General features: G+C 46.6%; 1 protein-coding gene across 1 annotated transcript in view; it reads right to left on the bottom strand.

Moving 5' to 3' along the window:
- NMT2 (N-myristoyltransferase 2) overlaps positions 1-546 on the bottom strand; it is a 94,035-nt gene extending 93,489 nt beyond the window's left edge. The window contains exon 1 of the mRNA XM_071210055.1: positions 389-546. Coding sequence (XP_071066156.1) covers positions 389-498 — 110 coding nt within the window. The 5' untranslated portion in view covers positions 499-546. The remainder of the gene's footprint in view (positions 1-388) is intronic.
- Between the last annotated feature and the right edge of the window lie 11,523 nt (positions 547-12,069).

The raw sequence follows: 12,069 nt of genomic DNA, 5'->3' as shown, positions 1-12,069 counted from the left end.
GCCGGCTGCACCGCCTCGCCCCCCGCCCGGGGCCCGGGGACAGGCCTCGGCGCCGCTGCCCACCCGCAGCCGCGCGTCTCCCTCCGTGGCAGTGCGGGCTGGGGGCGGGGGAGGCAGCGGAGGACCGAGCGGAGGACCGAGGAGCACGCGACCCTCGGCGGGGGACGCGGCCAGGGGCTCCTCTGGGCTCCTCGGTCCCGCGGGCAGCCCCTGCGGGCAGGGGGTGGCGGCGGGGAGGGGGAGCCGGGGCCTTCCCCGGGGCCGAGCCCGCGCGCGCGCCCCTCGGAGCCCCCTGCCCCGCACGCGGCCCGGACCTTCCCGCGGGCCGCAACCCGCCGCCCCGCGCCCGGCCCGGGTAGGCCCCCGCGCGCCCGCCCGCGCCCCCTACCCTCGGGCGTGCTCCGTCTCCTCCTCATTGTCCCCGTCGATCCCGCACGTGTCCTGGTCGTCCAGCTCCAGGCTCTGCTGGCTGGCAGCGGACTCGCTGTCCTCCGCCATCGCGGCGGCGGCGCCGGGCGGGGCGGGGCGGCGGGGGGCGGCGCCGGGAGGGGCGGGGCAGGGCGGCGGGGGCGGAGCCTGGGGCGGGGCCCCGCAGCCCGCGAGCCCCGCCCACTGCGCCCGGGTCAGGGACGCCCGGGCTGGGGGCCGGGGGCCGGGGACGTGCGTCCGCTGCGGGGCAGGGGCGCGCAGGCTGAGCGCCCGGGGTCCGGTTCTGGAGCCCCTGCGGCGAGGAGGGCCCGGAAGAGGCGCCGAGACGAGCGTGGGTCCCCGAGGCCCTGGGCCTGCAGGTGGCGAGCCCGCAGGTGGCGCCGTCCCCGGCGGCGGGAAGGGAGGGACCCCCTGGGGCCACTGGGCGCTGCAACCTGCCGGGCTGGGCCGCGGTCAGGAGAGGCCCCGCGCGGGGCTTTGCAAAGGCTGAGATTTTGGAAAGAGCCCTCAGAAACTGCCCAGGTTGGAAAACGAGACCGCAAAAGTCGCCTGCAATTGTGGGTGTGGGTCTCCTTTTGCAGAAGGTGTTGGGAACATTTGGGTTGTTGTTTTTTTCCCCACAAAGAAGAATATGTCCTAAAATGCGATGAAATGGAAGGATCTAAAGGAAACTGCAGAGCAGTTTCGCAGTCCATCCGCTGTTTATGGCAGTTGAGCCAGCTGCCAGTTAGTACAAAGTGCAAAATGGAGCCAAACACAAGGAAATACCAAACAGTCTCTCCCGAATGCAGCTATTTCTGATCCCAAAAGTTCCATAGGTGGCCTTTGACTCAGCCTTTAGGGTAAAGGCAAAAACAGATCGGTGAAGCTTCTGGCAGCATACCCTGTGAAAATGAGTAGGGTATGGATAGCACACTGAGTAACCAACTGGATCGTGATCAGGCACGAGCCTATGAGATCAGTCACTATACCCTGTGGGAAGGGTTCTTTAAAGTTAAAAAAAAAAAAATACACGGCAAAGGAAACTCAGCAGACATATTTATTTGAATTTTTAAGAAGCTTTGACTGAGAACCTCTAAAAAATAATAAGACAAAAAATAATGACATTAAAACCCAGTTAGCGGCAAAATTGGACAATTTCAAAGATTAAGGGTGGGTGCTAAAGGAAAGAAAAAGAACGACTAAAGACTGGGGGAGCAACCCGGTTTTGAAGATCTGTGATGCCTGGCCAGAGTGTGCGAGGATCCTTAAGTGTTAAGAGCTGCCTTAGACTAGATCTAGAAGTAATGGCTGAGCATAGAGGGAGGGGGCGGGGACGGGTTTTTAAGTTGGAAAACCTGTTAGTGAAAAGTCATAGATAGAGAAAGTTGCTAGAAGAAAACCTGTGGAATTGCTTTCCTCTTGTCGCACATGTACCATGCATTTCTCAGCTTGGGGTACTTTCTTCTGCAGAAAGTGGACCCACATCTGAATTAAGCGTTGTGGAAAGAACGTTTATTCCTACCTGTTTTCTGTACGATGCCCAAATGATTGCAGGATCATTATCTATTACATCACCGTTAATATTTCTAGAATTGCAATATTATCACATTTGCATATAAACAAATATTCCCCTCACATATTTACTGCACCTAACCAGTAGTGCTATGCCTAGTTGTGATGGGCAGTTCTATTACTTTCAAAGCTTTCAGAAATACTCTTCTAATTGGTATGTCAAGGATCTGGATTATCTCTTGAAGATAGGGACGAAGCTAGGACTTTCCAGTTTTTTGGGTGCTTCTTCCCTTGATGCCTAGTTGGGGAAATTGACAAATTTCCAACCTCCTACCCACCTCAGTGGCACATCCCTAAAACAGGACGAGCCTGGTGCTCTCTGGACCCTGTCCATTCATTTATTTTCATTTTTAAGTTGGCCTTGGACCCAGAGATGCAAGATGAGATCTGAAGGCTTTAAAAAGTAGAACTGGAAAGGGCAAGAGTTGGAAGCCATGCTTTAAAAATTGTTTACCTATTTATTCTCTGATTGTAATTCTTGGGGAAGGGGTAAGAGTTAGGATAGAACAGAGAGCATGCCAAATAGAGGAGAAATGGACCACCTAAGATGAATGAAAGGAAACAACACTTTCAGAGGGACAAGGGAATCAAATGCAGCACATTGTTGTTTTGTTATTTTGGTTTAATAATTATGAGATTTCATCACTCCCAGAAAAAAAGAACTGGTTTTATTTACTGTTGAGTTCCCCCCCATCCTGCAGATGAAATAACTGAAACCTAGAGGAATGGACTAGTGCCACTGATTTTTTTTTGTTTTGTTTTAATAGTACACTCTGAGTATCTTTTTCCACATTAAAAAAAAAACTTTCTGAATTTTAAATGTTTTACTTACATTATTTAACAATGAAGTTTTTAAAAATAATAAAATTAATTCAAACCTAAAAATAAAACAAGCAAAACCCAAAACCAGTTAGTGAAGAGGGTGTACCTTAGTGGTTGAGTGCTTGTTTTGCATGTGTGAGGTCCTGGGTTCAATCCCTATACCTCCTAAAAAAAAAAAACAAAAACAAACAGCAACAACAACCAAAAAGCAACAATGGTTAAATGCTGGAAACAATAACAACAGGGAACATCTGCTCCCCAAAGTAGAAACTCACTATGTTTCTAAACTTTTTTGCTTCTTTCCCCTGGTTTAGTCCCAGAATTTGGGGAATTGGAACCAAGTGGCATCCTTTAGAATCTCAAATCCAAGATTTATTTGGAGGAAGAGAGTATTGTAGCATGTTTACCAGTGTGCTAAAGGAGGCCCTTCAGAATTTCCTATCCTATCCCATGAATTCTATAACATAGTTATATATTTGGTCTTGTTTTATTTAAGCTATTTAAATTCTTGATATAACCAGAGACATATATAATCCTTGTTTCTGCTTATAAAGTACAGTTGCTAAGCTAAAACAATAATAAATTTAAAAACCACATACAATCCAGGGTAAGTTACTGCGATCCATAAGAGAATACGGGTTGACAAATTTAGAGGTGCCTTTTTTTGTGTTTTGTTTTTTTAATTTCTCTCCCCTCTTCCCCCATTTGTCTTCTCTCTGTGTCCATTCGCTGTGTGTTCTTCTGTGACCGCTTCCATCCTCATCAGCAGCAGGGAATCTGTGTTTCTTTTTGTTGCATCATCTTGCTGTGCCAGCTCTCCGTGTGTGCAGTGCCATTCTTGGGCAGGCTGTACTTACTGTCTGTGCGGGGCGGCTCTCCTTACGGGGCGCACTCCTCGTGTGTGGGGCTCCCCTACGCGGGGACACCCCTGCGTGGCACAGCACTCCTTGTGCGCATCAGCACTGCGCATGGGCCAGCTCCACGCGGGTCGAGGAGGCCCGGGGTTTGACCTACGGACCTCCCATGTGGTAGGCAGATACCCTATCCATTGGGCCAAGTCTACTTCCCTAGAGGTGCCTTAATTACAATGTAAGTCCATTTGCATTTACCATTACTTTAGCTGTAAAGTAATACTACTTTATTTTTATTCAAATTTATTTTTATTTTTATTAAATTTATTCAACTTTTATTTGAGTATTCTCTCTTATTTTCATCTCTGAATACTATAATGTGAAGAAGAAATGGCATGGGCAGATAGGATTACAGAAAGCAGCAATTAAGGAAGTTTGACAGTAGGAATCCAAAGGAAATTTCAAAGGAGCTCATGTTATTTATACCAGAAATATAAAAGGATCATTTTGAAAGGTTATTACATGGAGTACACAACCTACCAGTTTTCACTTCTTCAAAGAATAGAAAATAGCTACAGCTGGAAGGAGATTTATTGAACTGAAACATAGATCTGAGGAGATAGCCCAGAATTTACTTCAAAGAAATAAAGAGATAGAAAATTCAAAGAAGTTGAGAAGCATGGGTAATACAATGAAAAGGTTCAGCATTCACCAAATAGGAGTTCCAGAAGGAAACAATGGAGAGAATGGAAAAAAGGCAATATTTGCAGAGATATTCACAGTGAATATTCCAGCATTAAAATATAACATGTAGTTTTAAAATATACCAACTTCTGAGCAAGATTAAAAAAATTTTAAATCTAGACACATTGTGTTAAGTTGATTGTTAAAAGCGTTCCAATTCTCATTTCTTACTGTATCCATGACTTGACTTTGGAGCTCTTCCCATCAAGATCCTTGAATTTGGTCTGTGTTTTTTACTTGTTTTGACCATTAGACTGTGATGAAAGTGAGGTATGCCAGTTCTGAGGTTAGTCTCAAAACCTAGCCTCAAAAAACTTTGCAACACGTCCATCTTTCTCTCTCAAGCCCAGAATCCTGCCGCTACTACAGGAACAAGCCTGCTGGAAGAATAAGGGTCTATGTGGAGCAGCGCCATGTGTTGGCCACAGGGCTGCTGATGCAAAGTACCAGAAATGGGTTGGCTTTTACAATGGGGATTTTATTTCGGGTAAAAGCTTACAGTTCTGAGGCCATGAAATGTACAAATTGAGGCATAAGCAGAGATGTTTTCTCAGGGTCCTTCCACATGGCAAAGCAAAATGGCTGCTGATCTCTGCTGAAGTCTTTCCCTTCCCCTCCACAATCGACTGTCTCCCAGAGCTCAGCTGAGGGCAACCAGGCACAGGACTTTTCTCACGCCAGCCCTCCTTTGTCAGTCTTGGCTGCTCCACTTTCTTCTGGAGTTCAGCTGTGAGCTGTCAGGCATATGGCTCATCTCCCCTGGAGCTGCTCTGGGGGCGAAGCCCCTTGGGGCCTCTCTCCATGCCTCTGTGCTCTGCTGGTTCCAGATTCTGGTAGCCTCTCTGTTTTCCTGCAGTCCTCTCTCTCACATGGCAGGATCAATACAATATGGCAGCTTTCGTTTCCTCTGTGTGTCTGTCTTTCTCTGTGTCTCTGTTAGCGCCAGCCAGAGGGCAGAGACTCAACCTGAGTCATGCTTCACTAACTAAGTCCAATCAAAAGCAATCTAATCAAATGAGCTAAAGTGAATCTAATGCAATCAAAGGGTACCACACCCACAGGAATAGATTAGTTTAAGAACATAATCTTTTGGGGGTTTGTAAAATAACTTCAGACTACCACACCAGGTCATTCCAGGAAAGACCATCCTAGGATGACCTGTACATGTGTGTATGAAACCAGTGGAGATCAGCTGAGCCCACCCCAGATCAGCAGAATCACCTAGCTGGTGGTTGTCTAAACCCACTAAACTTTGGGGTGGTTTATTATGCAGCAATAGACAATTGCTACAGAAATTGGCATGTGCAAGTGGGATATTGTACATAACTTTGCAATAAGGTGGCAGGCAGAGATGCAAAAAATGGCAAGAGAACTATGAAAAGCCTGGAAAAAATGGTGTTCAGTTCTCTGTGGTATAGTGTCAAACATTTGATAAAACTTGTTCTTAGTAATTTGTAAGGTAGAAAGTATATCTAATATACTTTAAGACTTGAGAAAGATGATTTCCAGATAGACGACTGAAAGTGTCAAGTGGTTGCTCCTAAGTGCATATGATAAGATTCTGTAAGAAAAAGGTGAGCTAAGGAAAGGACTGACCAGTTTTCAAGCAGAAATGGAGGAAATATAGAAGAGCCAGAACTTCTTGGGTTGGATGATAAAGTTGTTTAATCTTCTCAGTTGATAATAGTATGAAAGTAAAACCAGGCCTAAGATAAAGATCAAATCAAGGCTGTGTTTCTTAAGACCTCTGAGGGAATTAATCTGGTGCATTTTCAACCCACTTAACTAGACAAATGTGCTTCTAGGGCTCTAAAAGTCGCTGCCCCATAGCCCCAGAGTAGCTAAAGGAACAAATGAGGATGTGGCTTCTCTCAAATGAAATGGATTCTAGTTAGATACATAGAAAACCCACAAAATTTTTCACCACCCTGGACTATTCAGATTATAAAAAGGCCTCTGGTCCTAGAAATGTTATGTGCAGGAAACAAACCAAGAAAATTTCTAAGCTGCCAAGATGACCCATTTCTTCAGACCTAGCTGAGCAGTGGAGTTGAAAAAGGGTGGCTGTCCCTGGTGGGGCCAAGAGCCATGGAAAACAGTACTTAATCCAAGAACATTCCACACCCCTGGAATGGGGTGGCCTGACAGTATTTGCCCAGATGGATTCCAGAATACCATGACCAGTGGCTGCCCCCAGTGTGGGGGCAGATCCCTTTTCTTCTTAGTTCATGGGGGTCTAGGTCAAAAATGGCCTGAGGGGCTCCATCTAGATCTTATATAAATCATGAAATCCTGAACTTTGAGGCTGATGTTGCAATTGGATGAGATTTGGGGGGTCTTGGGTGGAGAAGGGCAGTGAAAACATTTTTCGTATCAGAGGGACGTGAACAATTTTGGCCAGAGGGCAGCCATGGAGGATTGAATGCAGAAATAGGGAGAAGTGGATGTGGCTCAAGCAGTTGAGCGCCCACCTCCCCCATGGAGGTCCTGGGTTTGGTTCCCAGTGTGTCCTAAAGAAGACACACAAACAACAAGCAGATATCAAGCAAAAACAAGGAGCAGACAAAGAGCAAAAAGAAAACAATGAGCAGAAAATGAACAAAAAAAATGAGCAGATGAGCAGACATGAGCAAAAACAACGAGCAAGACTACAAGCATACAAAGAGCTAAAAACAAACAAGCAGGGAGCAGATGTGGCTCAAGCAGTTGAGTGCCTACCTCCTGCACGGGAGATCCCAGGTTTGGTTCCCAGTGCCTCTTAAAGAAACAAACACAAATAAAAAACCAGACAACGAGCAGACAAGGAGTGCAAACAATGAGCAAAAACAATGAGCAAACAGACGAGGGAACCATCTCGGCCAAGGGGGGTGGGGAATACAGCCTCAGTTCTGTCCTCTTGTCTTTACAGCTTCTGCCATTAAGAGATGGATCCTATTTCCCACCACTTGAGTCTGGCTGACCAGTGAATTATCACGGAAGTTCTAGCACATAGAATACATCCTTTTGCCTCCTCTAGTACTTTTACTTCTGGTAGACATCTCTGAAGACACGGTGTCTATGTCTGGACTGCATTGCCTTTATTAGTAAAGGAAATAAGCCTTGGCAATACAGGAACGAGAATGTCCCAGTGAGCCCCACCTGCAAAGGCCTGCAGCTTCCATGCTTTCTCTTGGAATGCTGCCCCACTGCGTGCACAAGCTTGGGTCAGCCTGCTGGGTGGGTGGGGAGCAGAGCTGAGCTGTGCCAGCCAGCACCTGTTGAACTCTCCAGTTCAAGGTGAACCCACCAACTGACCCCAGACACGGAGCAAGCCCCACTGAGATCAGCAGAACCACTTAGTTGACCCATAAGTGTGTGGGAAATAATAAGTGGTTGTCATTTTAAGCTGTTAAGTTTTGGAGTAATTGTTATGCAGCAGTCGATAAGGGATATACTCAGAAAAGCAAAGACAAAAAGAAAATCTTTGAGATTGAGTCATTTCTTTCTATGACTCGTGACTGCTGTCTGTATACCTGGCTATCTCTGAAAATGACTTATCCCCAACCAGTAATTTGCACTTTCTGTTTTGTGCTCACAAAAACTATACCCATTACTTCTGCATCATCCTGCCTCTTTCTGATAGACGGTTGGCTTCAGACTCAGGTTTGACTTGATCTTATTTTTTTTAAATGGCCCCGGTTGTAATTGTTGAGGGGCAGAGTATTCTATCCTAGAACCCCGTGACCACACTGCACCTTACGGAATTGTGCATTTGAAACACACTTCTTGAGGTCACCATGGGCATCATTTTCACCTTTCCACTGCTTAGTATTCTGCTGGAAACCTTTCGTCCTGGTCGAAGCAGCACACGTGTGGTGGCTGCATCATGGACCCTTGCTTCTGGTCTTACCCTGAATGGGCAGTTGGGCGGTTGGGGGCGATGCTGCTGAAAACGCTGGAGAAAGCGGAGATGCTGCTGCAGCAGATGGAGGCGCGCAGTCACCGAGGAGCTGGAAGACGCCTCGATTCTGGAAATGGGCTCACCTGGAAAGCCTCCTGCCTTGCTGGGGAGCCTATCACCAAAGTTCATGATTTCTTTTATTATGAAGACAGACAGAGTACTCCAGAACCACACTGCATCATCAGAAATCTTCACTAGAGGTAGAAGTCCTAAAGCAGGCAAAAGGGTACATTTTAGCCTGTTCAGGAGCAGGGCTTCCCGGCCTTGCTGGGAAGAAAGAATGAACGAAAAAGGAAATGCTACAGAGTGAGGAGAGTTGGTAAGGGACAGGAAGGGGGTAGAGGAAGACCAAGAGCTGGAGCAGAAAACAGGGAAAGCTGGAGGAATTGGCTGCACAAAACCTAAGGGCTGCAACGGTCTCCCTGCCTCCAGCCTCGGCCCTTGACCAATTTCAACAGTGCTGCTTGAATCATCCTTCTGTGCCATCTGGTGCAGTCCCCTGACTTAGAAGCTCTGTGGCTCCCCGTCACCTACTGCATGGAGGCAGCTCCTTTTAGGCTGGCACTCAGGGCCACCCACAGACTCACCTCCCCTACCCCTGGTCTCACCCTTCTCCCGAGCCTCCCTGTGCTGACCCCGCCCCTGCCTCGGGGGCCCCCTCCCCAGGCTCCAGACGCACGTTGCCTTGGCTCAGCTTCAGCCTTTTGCTGGGGTCCATCCACCTGGACGCCCCTTCCCCGACCTCCCTCCATCCTTACAACACAGCCCAAATGCTCCTTTCATGTCAAGCTCCCCCACAGCCCGAGAGTTGCCCGTTTTCTGGGCTTCCACGGCCCTTGGCTCGCGCCTGGCTAGCAGTGCAGTAATGAATCTCTTGATCCGCCCGCCACCATCCGGCACTGGGCCGTAAGCTCCTGAAGAGCCGCAGTGAGTATACTCCGCTCTAGGTCCTGTCACCCAAACAGTGCCTGGCACGTGGGAGCCTGTATGGAGAGAGATGCGGAAAGAAGGCACAGACCTAGCTCACTGCCCTCCCTCCCATCTGCAAGCCCAAGACCTGCTCTAGTCTGTCTGCAGGGGCATTCGGCCCAATTTCACCTCACCATGGATTTCCATGGACACTTAGGGTGCAGGGATGGGAAGGAGAGATATGGTTTAGCCTGATTCTTTCAGAAGCACATGACTCTTTTTTCTTAAAGATTTATTTTTTATTTGTTTCTCTCCCCTCCCCTCTCCCCCCACTTGTCTGCTCTCTGTCCATTCACTGTGTGTTCTTCTGCGTCCACTTCCATTCTTGTCAGTGGCACCAGGAATCTGTGTTTCTTTTTGGTGCCTCATCTTGCTGCGTCAGCTCTCTGTGTGTGCGGTGCCATTCTTGAGCAGGCTGCGTTTTTTTCACGCTGGGCGGCTCTCCTTATGGGGCACACTCCTTGTACGTGGGACTCCCCTACACGGGGACACCCCTGCGTGGCAGGGCACTCCTTGCACGCATCAGCGCTGCGCATGGGCCAGCTCCACACGGGTCAAGGAGGCCCGGGGTTTGAACCTTGGACCTCCTATATGGTAGGCAGATGCTCTATCCGTTGAGCCAAACCTGCTTCCCATGATTCTCTTTCCTACTCTTTCAGAAACCAAATCAGGGAGGCATGGAGAAGCGGGAACGCCTATCAAAGAAGTAAAAGAGAAACGAATGCTTCCTCATTGCTGAGACTGTCGACCTTGTATAACGCAGCGCCATCTGGGTAGTTCTTCTAAACTGTCTTGGGGGTTGGGTTTCTTGGTGCCTTGGGAAGAAGCCCAAGGCCGCAGACTAGGTGAGGTGCCAAGAACACGCGCCACTATCAGCCGTCCCCAGGCCCCTGTCCTAGAGAGGAAGGAAACCATGAAGAGAGCGGGAAGGGACACATTCATCTGAGAAGCTAACTTCAGTGAAAGAAAGAATGGTAAAGCAATAGAAACAGGAAACACTTTTACAGTGGTGCCCTGGAGCCAGCTCACACAGCTTCCAAAAGCCGGCTGTGCGCAACGCTTTCCAGCCCTGAGTACAGCGGCTTCTGCTGGCAGCTTGGCCACGCTCGGAGTACTTATACTCTAGAGTCTAGACATTGACAGATGCTTTAAATCAGGGCACCCCCCCCCCCCAAATGGCTTTTAAAATTCAGTCAACATCATTATTCCTTTAGGAAATGCCAATCTAAACCACAGTGAGATACCACTTCATACCCAGTAGGATGGCATTATTTTAAAAAACTGAAATATTATAATCTTCCTGCATTCTTGGTAGGAAAAGTTTGTCAGTTCTTCCAAAAGTTGAATATAGAATTACTATATGGCCTAGTAATCCCATCCCCAGGCACATACGCAAGAGAATAGAAAGCCAAGACTTGAACAGATACTTAAACAGCAATGTTTCTAATTTATTCATAAGAGCCAAAAGGTGGGAACAACCCAAGTCTCCAAAACCAGACAAATGGATAAGCAAAATGTGGTATAACTGTGCAGTAGAATATTATATAGCTATAAAAGGAAGTTCAGATATATACTGCTACATGGATGCACCTACAAAATATTATGCTAAATGAAATAAGCCAGACACAAAAGGTCACATATTATATGATTCCAATTATATGAAATATCTAGAATAAGAAAAGGAATAGAGACAAAATAGATTGGAGGTTATCAGAGGCTGGTGGGAGTGAGAATGGGAGCTATTGCTTACTGGGTACAGAGTTTCTGTTGGGTTGATGAAACGTTTTGATAACAGATAGTGATACTGGTAGCACAATATTGTAAATGTAATTAATGCCATTGACTTATACACTTAAAAATGGTTAAAATGGCAAATTTCATGTTAAAGATATGCTACCAGTATTTTTAAATTTCAAAAGAAAAGAACATTGGGGGGAAAACTTGGCACCAAAACTAACAATTTTTTCAAAAAGGTTAAAATGGCATTTTTTTGTTTTGTTGTTAGCACAACAAATTTTTTAAAAAATCAATCATGGATAAATAGAAGGATAGATAGATGAATAGATACGTGATAAAGTAAAAATAGCAAAAATGTTACTTGGAAAATATAAGGGATGTCTAGATGTTTATTATTTAAATTTTTCTCTATGTTTAGAAGTTTTCCTAATAAAATATTAAGGGGAAAAAACTCAAGACATAAAAATCAACAAACCCTCAGCTCCCTAAGGATCTGAACTTGAACAATTAAGGCTAAGAAATGCTCAGTATTGCTGAGGTACAAATCGGGACTTCTTGGGGTACAGCTTCCTGAGGGTCTCAGTCCCGGGCAGAGCTCCAGGCAGACACTCTCCACAGAGAACCACTAGGTCAAACTTCACAGAGAACCCTTAACTCTGGTGAGGAAAAGTAAACTGTGATTCAGGAGAGCAGGTTTGCCTGATTTACAGTCCAACCAGCCACTTGCAAACTCTGGAACAAGTAACAGTTCCATCGTCTCTCGGTTAACGACAAAGAATCCTTGCACTATCAGTTATTTACCAAAATGTGCATTGCTCTAATTGAAAGAAAAGTAAATTGAAAAATAAAGGTGATTTTTATATCCCATTTTCCATTTTTAACAATAACATTAACTATCATTTATTAAAGCCCCTGATGTGTCAGACACCTGCTTTTTTTAAAGGTTTATTTTTTTCCCCTTCCCCCCAACCCCCCAGCCCTCGCCTCCCCCCACCCTTGTTGTCTGCTCTCTGTGTTCATTTA

This window comes from Dasypus novemcinctus, chromosome 20 (genome assembly GCF_030445035.2).
Source record: "Dasypus novemcinctus isolate mDasNov1 chromosome 20, mDasNov1.1.hap2, whole genome shotgun sequence".
NCBI classification, from domain to species: domain Eukaryota; kingdom Metazoa; phylum Chordata; class Mammalia; order Cingulata; family Dasypodidae; genus Dasypus; species Dasypus novemcinctus.
The sequence above is the reverse complement of the archived record's forward strand: the minus strand, read 5'-3'. Positions and strand labels throughout refer to the sequence as shown.